General features: G+C 38.3%; 1 protein-coding gene across 1 annotated transcript in view; it reads right to left on the reverse strand.

The window, feature by feature from the left end:
- The window catches only part of baiap2l1b (BAR/IMD domain containing adaptor protein 2 like 1b), a 90,960-nt gene that overhangs the window by 49,398 nt on the left and 21,871 nt on the right, over window positions 1–19,691 (reverse strand). The window contains exon 4 of the mRNA XM_067458077.1: window positions 885–946. Coding sequence (XP_067314178.1) covers window positions 885–946 — 62 coding nt within the window. The remainder of the gene's footprint in view (window positions 1–884; window positions 947–19,691) is intronic.

A 19,691-nucleotide genomic window follows, 5' to 3' on the forward strand; every position in this document is an offset into this window, starting at 1 on the left:
ATTTCATGCTCCCAACTTTGTTGGAACAGTTTGGGGATGGCCCCTTTCTGTCCCAACATGACTCCGCACCAGTGCACAAGGGAAGGTTCATAAAGACATGGATGAGCGCATTGGAAGATATTTTTTTATAAAACTCTGATTGCATTTGGCTGAAAGAAGAACGTCACATACACCCATGTATGATGGCTTAAGGGGGAGTAAATGAGATAATTTTCATTTTTGGGTGAACTATACCTTTCAAGTCATACTATGTAGCCTAACCACTTTAAATCATATTTGTGTACTAAAATTGATTTATATTAATACACGTTTTAGGCCTTTGTGTGAACACTGCTGTCAAACTAGTATATTTATAACATTATAAGTTATATTAGGAACAACAAACCCGAATGTTAGGAATGTTATCAGAATCACTACACAGCAAATTCTTTGTCAGGTATTTAGGAATGAGGATGGGTTATCGGATTTGTAAGAATGATATCAGATTTGACTGTTCAAGCACAGCCTTGGCTTCTGTTGTCTGGCTAGTATTTGATTCACAGGTTTCAGTCAGCAGTTGTTCTAGCAGGAACATCCGTGTCATCATCAGGCGCTGGGCTCAGGTGCATCAACAGGCATGTTTAAACCTGCTCTGATAAAAAAAATAAAACATACAATCTAACACGTGTCCACTGTGTTCCTCCACTCATTCCTGGTGTTTACACGAATATGACTGCCTGTACGTCAACAGGAATGAGTCCAAAATGGTCCAAAATGGTTTATGGGATGTTGATATGAGGTTAAAATGCAGATGGTAATTGTTTGTTTGGGTGAGTGCAAAAGCATGTTCGGTCAGCCAAAGATGTTTACAGCAAAGAAACAAACACTACACAGGACACACTCACGTTCTCCTCCAGTTCGACATTGACTTTCCGGTGGACGTCCGAGATCTCCATCAGGACGACCCCTACGGAGAGAGAAAAACACTTATCAGCCACTCACACCAACACAAAGACTATTAACACGTCCATTGTTTTTAACATAATAATCCTCAGTATTCCCCAGTCTAATAAACCGCCTCAGCCTTGTTTTCCAAGAACAGTCCTCCCTCGGAGCAGCTACTGTAATTAAAACACGCTGTGCCGGCATGGATATTTCTCCCAGCGTGCTTCTTCCCGCTGTAATCAAACGGGGATTAAAATGCAAAACCTACGGCATAAATCTGAGCATTTTATATAAAGGATCCGCCCACCACACACTTAGTCAACACTTATTTGAGAGGCAATTCTCAGACATCCTTAAGAAAGGGATTTGATGGCCGGACAGAGAAACGGAGGGACAGACAGCGAGCAGCCGAGCGCCAAATCTCTGACATCTGCGAAGAGATTTAATCCCTGCCCTAGGGACGGATGCGTGTAGATGTGGAAGAAGAAAATAGGAGTTTTCCTTAGAAACAATAAGTCCCTCTTTTCCATCAGACTTCTCGGGTCACTCTCCCACAGTGCTAAACACAACATGTTAACTACTGTCAGCAGATAGTGAGGCAAAAACTAAATAACAGAGAATGCAGGGAATCGATCTTGACAAATTTATTTAACACCAAAAACGTTGTCAGTCAAAGTTATAGTCTTATAGAGCTATGGAGTAATACTGTACGTAAAGCAAAGGATGGGTCTGATAAGCTGATAAATGTTATGTTCATGTTATGGCTGGAATTAAAGGAATAGTTTATCCAAAAACAAAAATTCTCATAAACTTGATGAGCAATGAGGTTTGTTCTTGTGTAAATAAATGATGACAAAAGGGTAGAGGTGGTGCTTTTGAGGAGGAATTTAGCGGCAACGTGAAGAGTTCTTTAAAGTCCAAACGAAATCAAAAGTAAAGTTTTTTTGGCCTTACTGTTATCTAAAAGCTAATGTGCTCCAAAACAATGACAAAATACGCATTTAGAAGATATAAGCGTTCAAAACTTACAGTCTTAACTTCTGCCAAAATGGATCAATGATTTTGATGACTTCACTGCATTTCAGCTTTTCAACAGATTTCGTGTCCAATCAAATGCTCTCTAGAATCTGAAGCCCCGCCCCCTACTTTATAAATAGTAGGGCTGGTCGATTCCGAAATTTTTGGAATCGATTCCGATTCCAATTCCTGTTTACGGAATCGATTCTGCACTGTTGTTTTAAATTCCTTTTCGATTCTTCTTTTTTTAACAAAGTCGATCGAGGAACCTAGTTCCGGAGTGACCGCAGGATACAAGGATGTAGAAAGAATCCTTCTCCGAAACTTTATTTGTAAAATGATGATACATTTCTATTACTCTGATGAATTTTAAATGATGGATTCTCCTGAAATGGCCCATATAGCCCAGAAGTAAATGCGATTTAGCCTAATAAATAAAAAGGATAGCACATTATTCATGGATGTGCATTTAATGCATGTTTAAAACTACATGACATGTCTAAAATGCATGTGCACAGTTAAGTTAAATGGCTACGTTCAAATAAGTGCTTTTCCACAGAATGCACGAGGCAAAATAACCACAATATTAACAAAAACAATAATATAAGAGTGCGCAGTTTATTTGTCAATCAGATGCGCGAGCAAGTTGCGTTCATTACTATAGCAACATTAGACTTGGTCATTAAGCTGTACTCTCTAGTCTAGGCGCATTTTCTTTCAGTTATCAATGGATTTAAGAAAATAAAATAAAATAGAAAATTAAAATAAGACCCTCACATCTGCATCTGTAAGCAGCGCTCAAAACCTACCGTTGTGGACAACAGAACCATTTCACAATTTAAAATTATGGAGGAGTTTTTGTGTGCAAAATGTAGCAAACTTGTCCACGATGCAGGATCACAGAAGGAAACAATGACACTATTAAACACTATTAAACTAAGTGAATGAAAGGTATAGTAATAATCAGCGATATGCGTTCACATATGGCTTGATTTGAACGTTTCATACCATAAAAATAAGTAGTTAGAATTACGTTCTAGTGACGTCATCACGCAATGACGCAAAAAAAACCCCTGCTGAATTGCTTTATTTTTAACTCGTTATTTGAAACTAACTGTTCAAAAGAACCTTTTGCAAAAATTAAATAGACTTCCAATCATTATTAGTAAGTGAGAGACAAGTGAATAAAGTGGAGTCGATTCCCCGCGATGGAATCGATTCCAAACGTTGGAATCGACTCTTTTTGGAATCGATTCCCAGCCCTAATAAATAGACTCTGCGGCTGAAACCGGTCACTTGTTCACACATTTAATATTTTTGACATGGTAAACGGCTTATGGTGCACTATATAGGGGATAGGGAATGATTCAGACAGTGTGAATATGCTTCCTATTAGGGCGAATGAAGTCTGGTTTCACGCTAGTGTCACGCGCACCACTGTAGTCTGCTCCGGTGTAGTCTAACATGCGCAAGTTGACCCAGACCACAAAATGCATCGGACCCATTTGATTTGAATTCTGGAAAAAATGCTGTGTTTTAAAGAAATATGTAGGAAATGATGAGGAAACACGATAGATGCAGCATTAGAAACAGCACTGATAAGTAGAAGAGATAACGCTGCTGAAAAAAACATAAATTACACACTGTCCAAACTACACATCCTCAGAATGATTATGATCACTGTTTTTTCTTTAGTACGTTTCATATTAAATCTAAAGGGAATCTATTAGTGTGGCTGTCAAATGCAGCTTTACCGAGCTTAATGGCTCTGGTTGAGCTGTGATATAAACAAAACATTATTGGCTATTTAAAAAAAAAAAGGGATAGAGCTGTTCGATATGACCCGCTCTGTCTGCCTGTTTTAGTGGAAATTACATCAACACATTGAATAACAGTGCGCTTTCAAGGCACTTCAGTGGGCCTTTAACATATTGAGAGTCTACGAGTTACTGCACTCTAACACACCGTAACATTTGAATCCCTACTGAAGTCAAATATAACAACAAGATAACTTCATTAAACAATTAATCGGCCATACCAATGTCAGTGGTTGCCATCAAAAGCTCCAGCTCTAGCCATATGGTGCTAAACGGATTGTGTTGTGAAACTCTGCCTCTGAGAAAAATAATCAGTCAAGGTGAGGCCATGTGAATGAGGAGAGGGGCGGGGACAGAGGTGCAGAACATGAAGCCGGCCTCGGTCCGAAGTCACATGAGTCACACAAGGCCACCTGAGAGCAGCAGGTGTGGGTTCCCTTCTCTGCCTCTGCTGACCCACTTTAACTTTATCTGCTCTCTGACCCTGATTCAGCCCGGATGTCTTATCAGCTCCACTCGAGCCATGTGAGTTTGTTTATGTGTGTCTGCGGCGATGCCATAAAAGAAAGATTAGGCCAAGCAAAGTGTAAACCATCCTATCCGGAGCCATGTCTCTGGACGTTTTACTGTCCCAGTGTCCAGGAAGTACATGCAATGGACTGCGGTAAACAATACTCTGTTATTTTACTGCCCTCTCATAAACACTGTTAGTATTGTCCTACAATATTACATTAAAAATAATGTAATGTAAGATTAAAGCTGCACTATGTAATTTTTCCGTCCGCTAGACCGTGCCTATTAAAAAAAGGCATAGTTTGATGACGTATAATCTTGGGACATGTGGTCTTCACCTCACAGCCGGTGGAAAAGAATCGGGATAGGACTCTGGCAGAAATCATGTTGATGGATGCGATTATTAACATTACTGTAGTATAAAGCAGAGCAGTACCGAGTGTTGTGGAGCTGAGCAAGGCCGCTGAAGAGATTGTTAATGAGATGAACACAACACACGACTCTCGAGCAGCAGGACTTTTATTATGATGGGACACAGTCGCCTGCAGCATTTCCGCTTTTCCGGGCATGTGTATGAGGTAATGCTGCTCTGTTTATCATATTAGATACATTTGAGTGTGTTTAAAATTATGTTATGATGTTAGGCCGGGGACACACTGCAAGCGTGGCGTGAGCGTGGCGTTTCTGTTGCGTGTCAGAAAAAATTTGAGTTGATACAAGGAAGCAAATTGGTTTAATAAATAAAAACTCAAATTATTATTGTATTTGAACCACAATCTTTTTTAATTTTATTTTTATAAATCATGAAAATAGAACAAGTTGGCATGTTTCACTGCATCATCACAAATAAAACACACAATTACCCAATATGCTTACAAAATCTTTTAATAATCTTTGAATAAAGGTTGTCGATTCTCAAAAATGTTCATTGTATTAACTCAAAATTTTTATTTCAATGGACTCAAAATTATAAAGCAACCAGGTAACTTATTTCTTTAAATATTTTTTTACAGTGCATGAATCCACAGCAAACAGAACCGAACCGTGGCTCCAAAACCGTGACATGAACCGAACCATGGCATCAGGTGTATCGTTACACCCCTATTATATACCAAAAGATAATTTCCAGAATGCATACAAAAAGTTGGCAAGGAGCCTTTTTAAGCAAGTACTTGGCTTTTGATTAAGGATGTTAAGGAAACTTACAAAAAGTTTATCTTGCAAATAGTTAGGAGCCGAGTGTACCCCCTAACTTCTTTTTCTCATGCTTTAAAAGTCCTGAGGAGTTTTTTTTATTTTTTTATTCTCTGACATTTCCAGGTTTACCACGATCGTGGGAATCCTCAGAAAGGTACAAAAGATTATCTGACAAATCCTCTGCTCATTATTTTATTGATTCATAAGGGCTAGAGCTTGTTGGTCAAGCCACCTGAACTGTAATGTTGGAGTAATTGAAGGTGAAGGAACAGTGATGGGAGGGGTGATGCGTTTCCACCCACAGACTTTGATCATAGCAGCAGTAGATGCCGCCCAGTCAGACACAGAAACTTCCACTGCTAAGAACAAAAGCTGCAGGCAGACAATGACATAACAGCGACATGACCAGTGCTTTACAGTCAACAGTTACTCAGTGATACAATAGATCATCCAACGCTTCTGTATTATCAAAGACAACAACAGCAAACATTCCAGCTACAATGAGCATAAAACAGAGAACCGGTGCGTCTGCAATGAATCAAAACTCATGGCCTTCAACCACACCGTTTCTAGATGAATTTACACGACTGCTCCCAGTAAGCAACACGCACTGGGATAGAAGATCCCGTGAGAGGAAAACTTGAGTCACAAGAGGTTGTGTCACAGTGATTTTTCCACTGTTACAGGACGATGTTGCTAAAAACAACAAAAAATGTTGGGTTGTTGGCATGCAAATGGTGGAAGTAAGCCCATAAAACCAATTTTGCACCAAATATTAGCATTATGTGTGATTAGACCTTAAAGAAATGGTTAGATTCACTTGTTAAACAGTTTAAAGGAATTATTCACTTGAACATTTGCTGTGATCGCACTTGTCAAAGGTTTAAGGTAGGGATGCACCGATATGAAAATTTTGTCCAATATCGATAACCAATAGATTTTATATATGGCAGCCGATAACTTTTTTAATAGTTTTTGAGAGACTTTTTTTTATTTCAAGAGACTTGGATTAAACAGCTTGATTCATATGCATTTCATATTTTTACAGTCATATACTTTTTAAGCTTGAAGGTTGGACTTTCAATGGAGGGTCAGACATCTTTTGGGTTTCGTTTTTTTTCCTCTCGTGGAGGTAAATGAAGCAAATCTCAGTGATGATGAGTATGAGTGGAATGTACTAGGTGATGAATGTGATTTTTAAATGTTTGGGTGTTTATGTGTGTTCGCCATAAACACACTGAAACAAAATTCGCCCATGGGAACAAAAAAGACTAAGATTTGGGTTTCAGAATTAAAAAAATAGGTTTTGAATGACATGAGGGTGAGTAAATGAAGACAAACTTCTTTGGTTTTTTTTTTCTACCCAAATCCTGGGTTGAGCCTTTGGGGTTATTTTTTCAGTGTTTGAGTAGTTTTTGTGTTACCCAGCTCCTGGGTGAGATGTTACAACCCAATTTTGAGTAATTTATCGTTGGCTTTTTGTGACTTCTTCAGGAGAGAGCAATGCAGCTCCACCAAATTGGTACATGTCTTCTGTAAAATACAGATTTGTGTACATTTTATTTTACCTATACATTCATCATTGTTCTGTATATTTGTATATGTATGCAAAGCAACATACAGTGGCATGATGTGAGTCAACTACACGAGTGTGGCGTCAGCCTTTTCGCTTGATGAAAATGCCTTTATGTCTTGCATAAAATGTTATGATTTTATTCAAGAAGATAACATGATACAAGTCTCCGGTGGAAACAGGACAACAGAGTCTGGTAGATTACACTTGAATTACTTCTAAATGTTTCATTTAATTTTTACTTCTAATATATGTTAAACAAGCTTAAATCTAGGCAATATGGATTCAAACGATATAAAATATGCTATACTGTAAAATATGACTGAAAATAAAAGTAATTATCATGAAAACACGTGGTTGTGTGGAGTATTTTTTTTTTTTAAAGTGTAGAGGATTTAAGGTAATCTGTAAATAATAATAATAAAAAATAAAAAAAAGTGTACAGGAGTTAAGGTAATCTGTAAACCTTAATTCTTGTATGAAGTAAAAAAATAAAATAAAAATAAAAACTAGTATTATATTAAAGATGAATCAACCCATTATGCTGGGTAAAATTAACCAAACATGTGTTCTGTCCTACATCTACCAACCCTTGGGTCATCTGTTTGAGTGTGGGTTTGATTCCCAGAGAATGCAAAGTGTTACATAACATGGTCCAACTTGTTTATTCAAATTAATAAAATTAGGTTTAACTTTGCATAATCTAATTTTAAAGGGGTGATGAATTGAGAAATCAACTTTCCCTTGAGCTTTTGATATATAACAGGTCATGGCAATATAAGAATATCCTGTAAGTTTCAGAGCTGAAAACTTCCTTGTTAGTCAAAGAAAAGCTTTTATAGACACCAGGCCCAGAAAACGATTGTGTGCGCATCTTGATGTCATCGTGTGAAGAAACACGGCCTCTACAGAATAATAAGCATGTGTAGTTCAGTAGCCCCGCCCACCGACTCATGTGATCACGCTAGCCAGCAGCAATAAACATGCCGAAGAAGATAGCAAGATATTGTGGAAGAACACAGTCGCTGCATAAGCTTCCTTCGGATCCTAATATTAGGAATGCGTGGTTGAACTTTATTTTTAATGAAATTTCAGCTCACGTGGGAAAGACATGTTCACTTCATTTCACTGCGGGATCATTTGTAATTAAATCTCAGGTCGATACAGGATTTGCAGACATTTGAGATTAAAACACAATGTTATTTCTTCTTTATCGAATCCGACAGCAGGAATGGTGCAACACACTTAAGTGAGTAAAACATGTTTTTTATATGTAATAGTATTACATTGTTATAGATCATTTTGCTTATGTGTAACGTGTCTAACAGAACATACCTTTAGCACGTTGGACTCAGACATGTATGGGCCAGGGCTCGCAAAGCCCAACGTCCCGGGGTTATGTGTGAATCTCAAAAAGTGAAATCTCAAATAGTGAAATAATGTTCCTTTCGTGATCTGTGCTGTTCCCTCTCTTGACCTGACATTTGAACAACGTTCGCGCTTATATTCACCGATCGGGCGGGCCAAGTAATACAAAAATAATATTCCAATCAATCGCTTTACGAGCCCTGTGAGAGAATCATTTCATTTGCCGCTTTCAAATCAATCCCTCCCTCATGTGTACTGAACTGACAGGGAAACTAAATATGCAAATCTTATCTAATCCTAGCCGTGGGCGTTTACTTCCAAGTCTCCAGTGCTGCACGCCCATCACAACCCAGCGTTCAGGAGAGAGCCTCAAAACCAGTGTAGAAAATAGCCTATTACTTATTAGTTATGATGTTTTTGAATGTAAAAAACACATGAACATCATTAGTTGACCTCGGACAACAGTATAAAAAAATACACAAACAAGCAATAATTCTCACATGCACTCTCCAACCTAAGGCTGATGTGTATGTGTGTTGACTGCTGTCCTGTGGCCAGCCTTGTTAAGCACAGTTCAACAACAACACAGGAGACTAAAGGTCACCAGAAAGTCCTGGTAAAAAGCTTCCTTTGTGGAGGGTGTGTGTGTGTGTGTGTGTGTGTGTGTGTTGGGGGCTGACAGGGACTGCTGCTTTCACTGTTATACAAATCAAGAAAGAGGGGTGTGGACACCAGAGCAGGTGACATTGTATAAAAGAAAATTAACAATGAGGCTAAAAAAGAACATTATTCTTTTACAAACACTATACTTATAAATATAAAAAGATCTTAAAAAGGTAAAGCATTCAGTTTGGTAAGCTGATTCAGTTTTGCATTAATCAGTTTAATGACCCAAATCAGATCGGAATGAAAGAGCCAAAATGAAAAAAATGAAAACCGAACAGTTTGCTCCAAACCCCAATGCTGTTCTTTTTATGCTGTTGAAATTTTTGCACAGCGACAAAATACTGTCAAGTGCCAAAAAGTACAAAAACATCATGAAAGCACCATACTGAAGTCTTGTTATGTCTTATAATGAGCAACAGTCTGAAATTACAAGGAAAAGGAAAGACATTTGAGAACGACTGGCATTTGGCATTAATGATGTCAAAACCGCCGTGGTCCATTTCTGCATGGATTTCTGGACAAATAACAGAGCTCTGCTGGCGTACGCTTTCTGATGGCACGGTTATATAAAGAATGAGTCGCATGGACTGCTTTTATCATGCTTTGTGCTTCTTGGAGTGACTGTCAAGAGTCATGGTTATACCGAGGAGAGCTGCATTAGGATTTCTTAGAACTTCTCCTTAATAAGCATATGGTAGAGCTGCATGATTCTGGATGAGAATCACAACTTTTTTTGCTTTTATTTTGTTTAATAGAGATGGTTTTCTATTCTCTAGGCATGTGATGATGCACTTTGATTCACAATAATGGATTCACGAGAACAACACTATTTGTAAGAAATCTTCAATGACAAAATCTTTAATGACTGGAAAAGTAGTCCCAAAATGCAAAACAATACAGTAATAAAAATTGACTCAAGTGAACAATTGCCTTTAAAATCGCTTAAAATGCAAACACTTAAAAAAAACAATGGGACAATTATAATTGATTGATTTAAATTAAGTATATGGTTTTATTGAACAACACTTAAAATACATTGGGCCAGTTTTACTAAACAGGGCAAATTAGCATGAGAGCCCCGTTCTAAACCTACTGACGACTAGGGTTGGGTATTGTTTCAGTTTTAATGATTCCGATTATGCTTATCGGTTACTAATTTAAATTCCAATAGGGTAAATAAAAAATAAAAATCCTTAGATATCATTCACATTATATTATTAGGCTATTATTGCAAAATTGTAGCTGAATACCATGAACAAAAATCAACAAGCTAGCAACTTGTTATGGTTGCCTATACTGTAGCAAAATATAACTATATAAAAAAATAAAATATTTTTTTTTTTTGCAAAATCGCAGAAATAAATGCAATCGATCAAAGATAGGATTGAAATAAACATTTTCAGGTAGGTACAAACACTGTAATCAAATGTAAAATAACACTTTACTTTATTGATAAAATGTAGGCTATACATTAGTTGATCCATAGAGGAGTGATTATGCCCGAACAGAAACTGTTCGGACCAATGAAATTGTCAGGGCGGGCTTTAGACGATGACGGACAGATGATAAACAGTAACGTAATCATCCAGGCGTTTGAAGAACTTGTTCATATATGCATTCGTCTTCACTATTTCTCACAGAAATGATGATCATGTTGGAAAGTATAGGCTACTCTGTGCATCCTTAAATTCTTTTTTTACAACACCGGCAAAAATCGTTTATTCCAGCATGCGTGCAGACAGGGTTGCCAAGTTTTTGCAACAAAACCAGCCAACTACTAGCGCAAAACAATAGCTTCTCATGAGAGTTCTCAGGAAAAAAAATGCCGTTTGGGGGGTAAAATGTGTGTTATTTTGGCAAGGTTGCCTGCTAAAATTCGCATTCCTGGGTCTATATATCACATAATTAAGGGTCGCTTCAACCCGCGGACATGGAAAACAACCCGCGGGAAAACCATAGACTTGGCAACACAATGCAGTTGAGTTCTGTTGACATTTAATAGCTAACATTATGCGTCGCTTCGTTGCTCTGATTGGTTGTTGTTCTATCCAATTGAGGTCTTTCCTGGTTCGGTTGAAACACCACAGCCCAATGGAGCAGTTTCAGACTCATATTCTGACTAGGATATTGGCTGTTTATTAGTACTCATAAAACACACAAATGTCTTTTTCGGCATGACCTTATTCCACATCCCTTCAAATTACGTAATAGGGCTAGATGTTGCAATCCCAAATTATTCAGTCCGATACTTGAGGCATCATCTAAGTTTCATGGGGTTTCATTGGTGACCACTTATAACCATTTCCTCCTATATGACACATCTTCAGTTGTGCACCTTGGCTTCTTTGGGCATTTCAGCCATTTACCACAAGACACCCACTGCCGAGACAGGCCCACCACAGGCTTATCAGACCTTGGTGTGTGTTGTAAGGGGACCAAGTGGTCATTTGAATGTGGAAAGTTCATAAATGGTCTTCCTCTGGGCCTGCCCTCTAATGCCATTTCATTTAAAAGCCTTGCAGTAGAATAAGAAATAAAGCCCCTGCAGCCTACCTCCACTGGACACACCTTCACACTCCAGCCCCTTTCCTCTGCCTCAGCTGCCCAATACATAAACGCTGCAAAATCTACCTGTCTAACGATTAATAAGCAGTAAATTAGGGGTTTATTGAGGCAAAAGTCATAGTTAACAGTGAATGTGTGTTCCTCATACTAATGTGTTATACAGATTTTTGAAGTTTGACAAATCCTTTTCCATAGAAGGTACAGGTGTTTTGTACAAAAGGTGGAAATATCAGTCTAGTCAATCAGAGGGAAAGCAAACACGCGGATTGGAGTAATAATGAAAGCAAACTCTCAATGCTGCTTCATAACATACTATTCATGATTTAGTCGGGTTTAAAAAACTTGTAATGTGTCAGGGCTGGGCTGACCTCCTGGCTTAGAGACTTACATGATGATAAGCAGAGGATTGTGTCACTCTAGAAACACGGAGGCTGATTTGCATCTTCCTGGGCTGTGGTTAACTCCTGCTTTGTTTGCGTGTTCTTCCCTAAAGACAGCACGAGTCTAGGAAACGAGTCCAGGTGGGGTCAACTGAACCTAAACACTATACGCATTACATAAAACAAACAAAAAAACATCTTCACATTTCTGTTTGTCCAGTGGCATTAACACGCTAATTACATACAGAAAATAGGGAATGGGAAATATAGTGTGATCTATTAAATCTGATGAAGCATTGGAAAAAAACAACATTGGCAAGATGCTGAGTTGTGACATATTTCAGTAAAAACACCATTGGTATTAAAAGGCATAGGGCCCTATCATACACCCGATGCAATGTGATGTTTTTTTTGCTAGTTTCATTTTCACGTCCAGCGCCACATTGTTTAAACAGCAAATGCACTCGGGCCCATCTGTTCACCCCTGGGTATTCTGGTCTGAAAACCAAGTGTGTTTAGGCGCAGTGTTGCTATTTTGAGGCACGTGAAAATGACTGTCATTGACCAACAAAAACCTGGTCTAAAGTCAATAGTGTAGTTCATTTTTGTGTTGGTTGAAAGGGTGCGATATTAATATGCGACTATAGGCGGGTGCACAATGCACATACACTCTGCTTAATACACACACATGGATATGCAGCAGCACACAAATGATGTTTCTTAAAAAACTACGTTCGAGAGGAGCAAGTTCAAATGATCTACCCAATCATAATGTCATTCCAACAAGCTGTCAACAATCAGTAATCAACTGCGCTCGACTGCAGAATCCGACACATCTGCCTTTCGCTCGCAAGAGATTTTTGACATACGTCAGCATGACATCAGAGCAAGGCGGACTGCCCTCGGACACATTTCTAACCGGCATGCATCTTGCACTGATCACTGGTGATCTGTTCTGCGCAGATTTTGCTCATCTCAAACAAGCCTAAAGTTTGCAGCATCCCTCCACTACCCCATCTACCTCACACGCACCTGGTTAAGTTTCCTAACCAAAGATACGGGGGGGAAGGGGGGGTGGGGTGGGGGGGGGGTTTCGGGCCAAATACCGAGCTCGGAGCCCTCTCCTCAGGCACCACACCAAATACGCATACCATTTATTCTACTTTGTAAGTGTGAACTCGTGAAACATTTTTAAATATTAAGAATAAAAGGATTCGTCTCTGGAAAAGCGAGAAGTCTTTCTGCTATGTTTCTACAATGTAGATAGCGAATCCGCCATGGTGCAAGTTTAGCCTAGAAATCTAGACGCACCCTAGCGGCAGCAAATCTAATTTGCAGTGAGTGTCGTCTAGCAACTCTCCATAGACTTATGAGTGTAAAAACAAACTCTGGTCAGGCCAATCACATCGTTTATAGAGTCGGTGGGCGGGCTTAATGACGGCAGAGTTGCGGAGGTTCTACGTGCTATTTAAAAACAAATAAGCTGGCAAACGGCGGCCTTTCAAACCGGCTTTGGCCGCAACTCTTAGTTAAAGGGTTAGTTCACCCAAAAATGAAATTGATGTCATTAATGACTCACCCTAATGTCGTTCCACACCATAAGACCTCAGTTCATCTTCAGAACACAGTCCGAGAGATTCTGTCTCCCCATTGAAAACATATGCACAGTATACAGTCCCTTTCCAGAAGGACCAGAAAGGGAATAAAAACATCATCAAAGTAGTCCATATGTGACATCAGTTAGTTAATTAGAATCTCTTAAGGCATCAAAAATACATTTTGGTCCCAAAATAACAAAAAATGACTTTATTCAGCATTATCTTCTCTTCCGTGTTTGCTTTCAATCCGGGTTCATGACTGCGTAGTGACGCTACTGACTTGTTATCTGGTGCACGCGAGCTTCGTTTATAGTCTGAGGGAGACTGCGCAGTCGCAAATGCGGATTGGAAACAAACCCGGAAGAGAAGACAATGCTGATGTGTTATAATGTTACTCTGTGTGTTCGCTCGGTGGCTGTATGAGACACTGTTGCAACACTGCAGCACAGTAATCGAGATTCATATTAGAATTACTAATGAAAGCTGTGTGACTTGTGTGGTCAAATAGCATTCAAATCATTTTAAAATACATTCTATGTTGGCAAAACTGCTGTATTACAAATAAAAAGCTCTTCCTGATTTTACTGTTAGCCTCTGGACAGAATAGTGTCGTCTCTGAGGCACAAACATGGTACTGGCGAAAACAAGAGAACGAGTGTTGAGCTGTAGAACAACGATTTGCTTTCTATCGATGAATGTGTCTAAACAGTTGCTCACCTGTCTAATAAAACACATCACATATTTCTACAAAATATAACGGCAACTGAGTGGATAGCGGATATGATGTCAATGACAGGCGATGCAATGAAACGGGCCAGTCCAAAATAGTTTATTTCTCTGGATTCAAAAATTACTGTAAACGTTTGGGATAGTGCAAGTACACAAAATATATAACATTGCATATTATAACTCTAGTGATTTTTAGATATTTTAATCTAGAAATCTTACAATGTGCGCCTTTAATGGTGCATTAAATCATTTGGGTCTTTATGATTTTGTTCTACTGGCTGTAGGAGGAGTGTTTTAATGGGTCTAAGTAGTGTGATCATAAAATTAAGTGATATAGGGAAGAAGAAAGACTGTTTTGAATGAATATTCAAAGGGTAATATCACAATGCACCAAGTGTTTTTGAGCACAGAAGCAGCCTGGGGATTTCAGAGACCAGAGGAAAAATAGCATACAAATTCACTTCTCTGTCCCTCAGTTTCACAGACTAAAATACAGACAGTTGAAAACAGTAAGTGGAATCGGATTTTCACAAACATGGTTATATTTTGCCAAAAGAGTCTTCAGGGCTGTATTTAACCCCAATGTTATACATACACTCCCAAACTTTTCACCATTGATAATAACCATAAATGTTTCTTGAGCATCAAATCATAAAAAAATATTTCTGAAGGATCTTGTGACACTGAAGACTGGAGTAATGATGCTAAAAATACAGCTATGATCACAGCAGGAATAAATTACATTTTAGCATATATAGCCACATATACCGATTATGTTAAATTGTAATAATATTTCACAATATTACCATCTGTACTGTATTTTTGATAAATTGATAAATGCAGCCTTGGTGAGAGTAAGAGACTTCTTTCAAATATATTTAGAAAACCACACTGTAAAAAAAATATTGTTGGTTTAACTAAAAAAAAAGTAAGTAACCTGGTTGCCTTAAAATTTTGAGTTCATTGAAATAAAAAAATGAGTTGATTCAATGAAGGAAATTGGTTTTATAAATAGAAACTAAAAATATTATTGTATCTGAACCATATAAAAATGTGATATATCATGAAAATAGCACAATTTGGCATGTTTCACTGCGTCATCACAAATAAAACACACAATTACCCAATATGCTTACAAAATCTTTTAATAATATTTGAATAAAGGTTGTCGAGTCTCAAAAATGTTAATTGTATTAACTCAAATTTTTAATTTCAATGAACTCAAAATTAAGGCAACCAGATAACTTATTTTTTAAATCATTTTTTACAGTGCATAACCTTTTGAACGGTAGTGTAAGTGTTAACTGGTGAGAATCAACTGCAGGAAAAAACTATGTTGGAGTAACTGTTCATTTAAGAGTGCAGAGTCCATTTTTTATGTTATTATGTAACCGGGTAAACAAGCACAAATCACACTCCTAACTCACATATCCACTCAATCTGGATCACACTGATCTAATGTAGGGATGTGCGAGACGAGTCGAGTAAACTATACTGCTGTTAGTCAACATTGAAAATACTAGTCGTTTAATTTTGTTTTTTTTTTGCACATTTATGCTTTGCTATATATGTGTATATATATATATATGTGTGTGTGCTATCTTCAAATGGGTCACCACGCATGACACATGAGAGAGACACATGATATATAATGCGGCCAGTCAGCACAGCCATCTAGTAAGCAGTCACTGCTTAACATTATTACAAAGACATAAAAGATCATGATCTCTACACTGAAAACCCTAACGCCCGTTTCACACACACTCCGTCTGCAGTGCGTGTGCGGTGCGTATTTTTTTCCGTACCCATGTTAACGGATGACAGCTTTCACACTGCACGCGGATGCTGTCCGTCAGTCCGTTCCAGGTGCGTTGCGTCTGCAGCAGTGCACGGATCGTTTTCGTACAGAGTCTATTTTTTGGTGCGCTGCGCTGCTGCATTAAAGCTACAGAACATTGTTCGCATTAAAATACACATGTACTGACGCGAAAATCTAGTAATTTCACCACAGATGCATATCACTTAAAATATACTCTTGTTTCAAAGTCAACAAATGGCTTTTTTTTTCTCAAGTAAAGCAACAAAACGACACCTTACCTGGCATTAAGGTAAAAAAAAAAAAGTGCCATAATGGATAACACGTACTTTCTTGGAGGTGAAAAGCAAAGTTCTTTTTGAAATGCAGGATTTCTTTTAAAAGGGTTTAAAACGAAAGAAAAGACGAGAGTCGGCTGTTTTTGAAAAGACTATTGTAAGTTTCTAATTTAAAATGTTTATGATTTTAGGCTATAACCGATGTTTAAAGGTTTTGCCTCTTGTGTGAGCTAAATCTAAAGTGTATAAATATGAATTAATGAATTGAAAAAAAAATTAAATGTAGGCTAGTAGCATACGGTAACCTGACTTATATGAAAGAGTAAACAAAGAGAATTGCAATTCTGACGAGCCATCAGTAACAACTTTTGGATTTTAAATCAAAAATCATTAATAAATGCTGTGTGTGTGGAATGTAACAGCGGATCAGTTGCGGACTGCAAACGTAGCATATGTGAAAGCACAACAGGGCGTGCGGATCCTGCAACGCACACGCAACGCAACACGCACCGCACACGCACTGCAGACGGAGTATGTGTGAAACGGGCGTAACACTGACAATAATGAATTGGTTTGAGTAGAACCAACTCAAATGAAACAAATAACTTCAAACTAATAAACTTTTAAGAATATTTCTTTTTTCTTTTGGGTAATCTGAATTGTTTAATTGTTTTGCGTTGTGTGAACTTGTTTCTTTTCATTTAGAATAACTTGAAAGGTAACCAAAACTGGGCTGGGATTTCAACTTCCCAGCTTGATTTGCCATGACACTCTAAAGGGACAGTAAATGCCAACATTAAGAGTTTTGTTTTGGTAGGATTACCTTCACGGTGACGTGTGGAGCGTGAGCTTACTTTGAGAACAGATTTATGTTAAATGTTTTATATTGCAGTCCTCATTCAGCAAGTGCTATGCTATGCTAATTCTACCAAAGCATTGTGAACCAATTAGCAAAGTGGCATTTATTGAATTAGCTATTCAAGATCCCACTAGTAAAAATGTGAGATTACACTGTAATTGGTGAATGTCAAATTATATAAAAGGAAAATAACAGATATTAGCATTTCAATAAGTCGGTAATTTAATATTTCAGTTCAATATATATATTTTTTACCATTATTGTTTTATAGTGTACTGTGTACACATAATTTATTCAGTATAAACTTTCAAATTATAGGGTTTTTAACTGTAAAATAAACAATTTTTAACCATAATTACCACATTATAAACCTTTAAATTATATGCTGTTGTCCTGTAAAACCTAAAACGTTACTGCCGTATTTTTTACGGTAAAATTCTGGCAACCAGAGCTGCCGTTTTTTTACCGTAAATTTGATGGGTATTTTTTTACAGTGTACATTATATTTTTAAGTTAAATGTATGAATTAGCTTACTCAAATATTTAAAGTTCAGAGCAATTAAAATGTAACTACAAAATACAAAATCTGCAAGTTCTGCTTGCTTAAACCTTACATTTTTTTAACTTAAAAAAAAAACGAGGCAACTGATTGTTTTGCCAGCTTATTCCAGTTTACAGTGTACGATACTATAGAAAGTAGATGGACGTATTCGAGATCGCCCACCCCTAAATGATCGTAATCAAAAGCAAGCAGTGCATGCATATGACCCATATTTCAGTGGCATTCAGTATGGAGTTTGACTGTTAGATTCATAGATTAAGTATGTTGTTTCATAAGCTTGTTTATATAGACTTGCATTAATAAAACTGTATATAGTTTTATTACTGTCTTCTGTGGGTTTCTTAGACTATTGACTAGTCTGTTAAAAAAATATATATTTAAACGTTATTGAATTACCTGCGTCATCCATAGTAAAACTCTAATGTAATGTAAGGAATGTAAGCGTTCATGCATTCCTCAGCATTTCCACAGTACCAGCACACCTCCATGAACAGACAAGAACAGACCCAGGCATCTGAATCATATTCCAGTGAACTCCACAAGCGTAATTTGAGGTTTGGGTGTCAGCGAGACAAATGCCACGACAAAACAAGGTGCTTCCAACAAATGGCGACAGCGCCATCATCGCAAGACTGCGAGCGGGACGTCACACTCGTTGGGCTTAGCAGTTTAAACACAGAGGACACCTGTGTGGTGCAAGGATGATGTGTTATCTTTGGTGTCACTGGTTAAGAATGAAAGCATCTCCATCTCGCTGACAACTGACCTCGTTTGGGGGGGGGTTGTCAATCTGTCCATGACTCTCAAGACTATCTAATGTCAGATCATCTGCCTGAAGGCGGCTCCGGTTTCAGCTCAGCCGAGCACTCCGAGCTCAAGAGGCTCCAGCCTCTGAGGAACACAGGTGATGTGGAAAGCGAGGCCTGTGTTTGGACGTTATCTGCCCAAAAAGAGGCAAGTTTCAGCTCTTATCGCCTACGGATAGGGAGGGCGTTGTGTTAACAACCACTAAGGCGATGTCCAAATGTTACGGCCCTCAAAGGAAAAGGTCAAGGAAAGGTCATCCAAACTACAAGAATGAAGGGAAAAAAATCCATCACTTTGAAGCATGAATGTTGATAAGTGTTCACACACACACACACACACACACACACACACACACACACACACGTTTTCAAAGATCTGATCACAAATGGCCAGCCGAGGCACATTTCCAATGGTAGGTTTCACCAAATCCGATACAAACCATCGTAGGTTTGAGCAGGAGGTAAAACTGGAGTTACTGACGACTTGTTTTTCATGCAAGAAATGCATGTTTTAGGGAATACCCCAGGAGACCCCAGACTAGGGCTGCAACAACTAATAGATAGAATCAATGTTCAAAATCAAAATCTCTTGAACAGTTGTTATATCAACATCCTGCTGACAAATTGACTTAATTTGAATAAATATGTCAAAAATGGTCAACACTGCTTAAAGGTGCACTAGTACAAGTTTTCTGTCCGCTAGAGGGAGTCTATTCAAAAAATGATGCCAAATTTGAGCGCAGCATCTTGGGACACGTGGTCTTCACCTCACAGCCGGCGGAAAACAATCAGGATAGGACTTATGTTCATGGATGCGGTTATTAACGTTATTGTAGTACGAAGCAGAGCAGGAGCGAGTGTTGTGGAGCTGAGCAAGGCCGCTGGAGCGATTGTTAAACAGCAAGCGGCGGGACTTTTATTATGACAGGACGCAGTCGTCGGCGCTATTTCCGCTTTTCCGGTCATGAGTACATTTAAAGGGGGGGTGAAATGCTGTTTCATGCATACTGATCTTTTTACACT

This window comes from Pseudorasbora parva, chromosome 2 (genome assembly GCF_024679245.1).
Source record: "Pseudorasbora parva isolate DD20220531a chromosome 2, ASM2467924v1, whole genome shotgun sequence".
Taxonomy (NCBI): domain Eukaryota; kingdom Metazoa; phylum Chordata; class Actinopteri; order Cypriniformes; family Gobionidae; genus Pseudorasbora; species Pseudorasbora parva.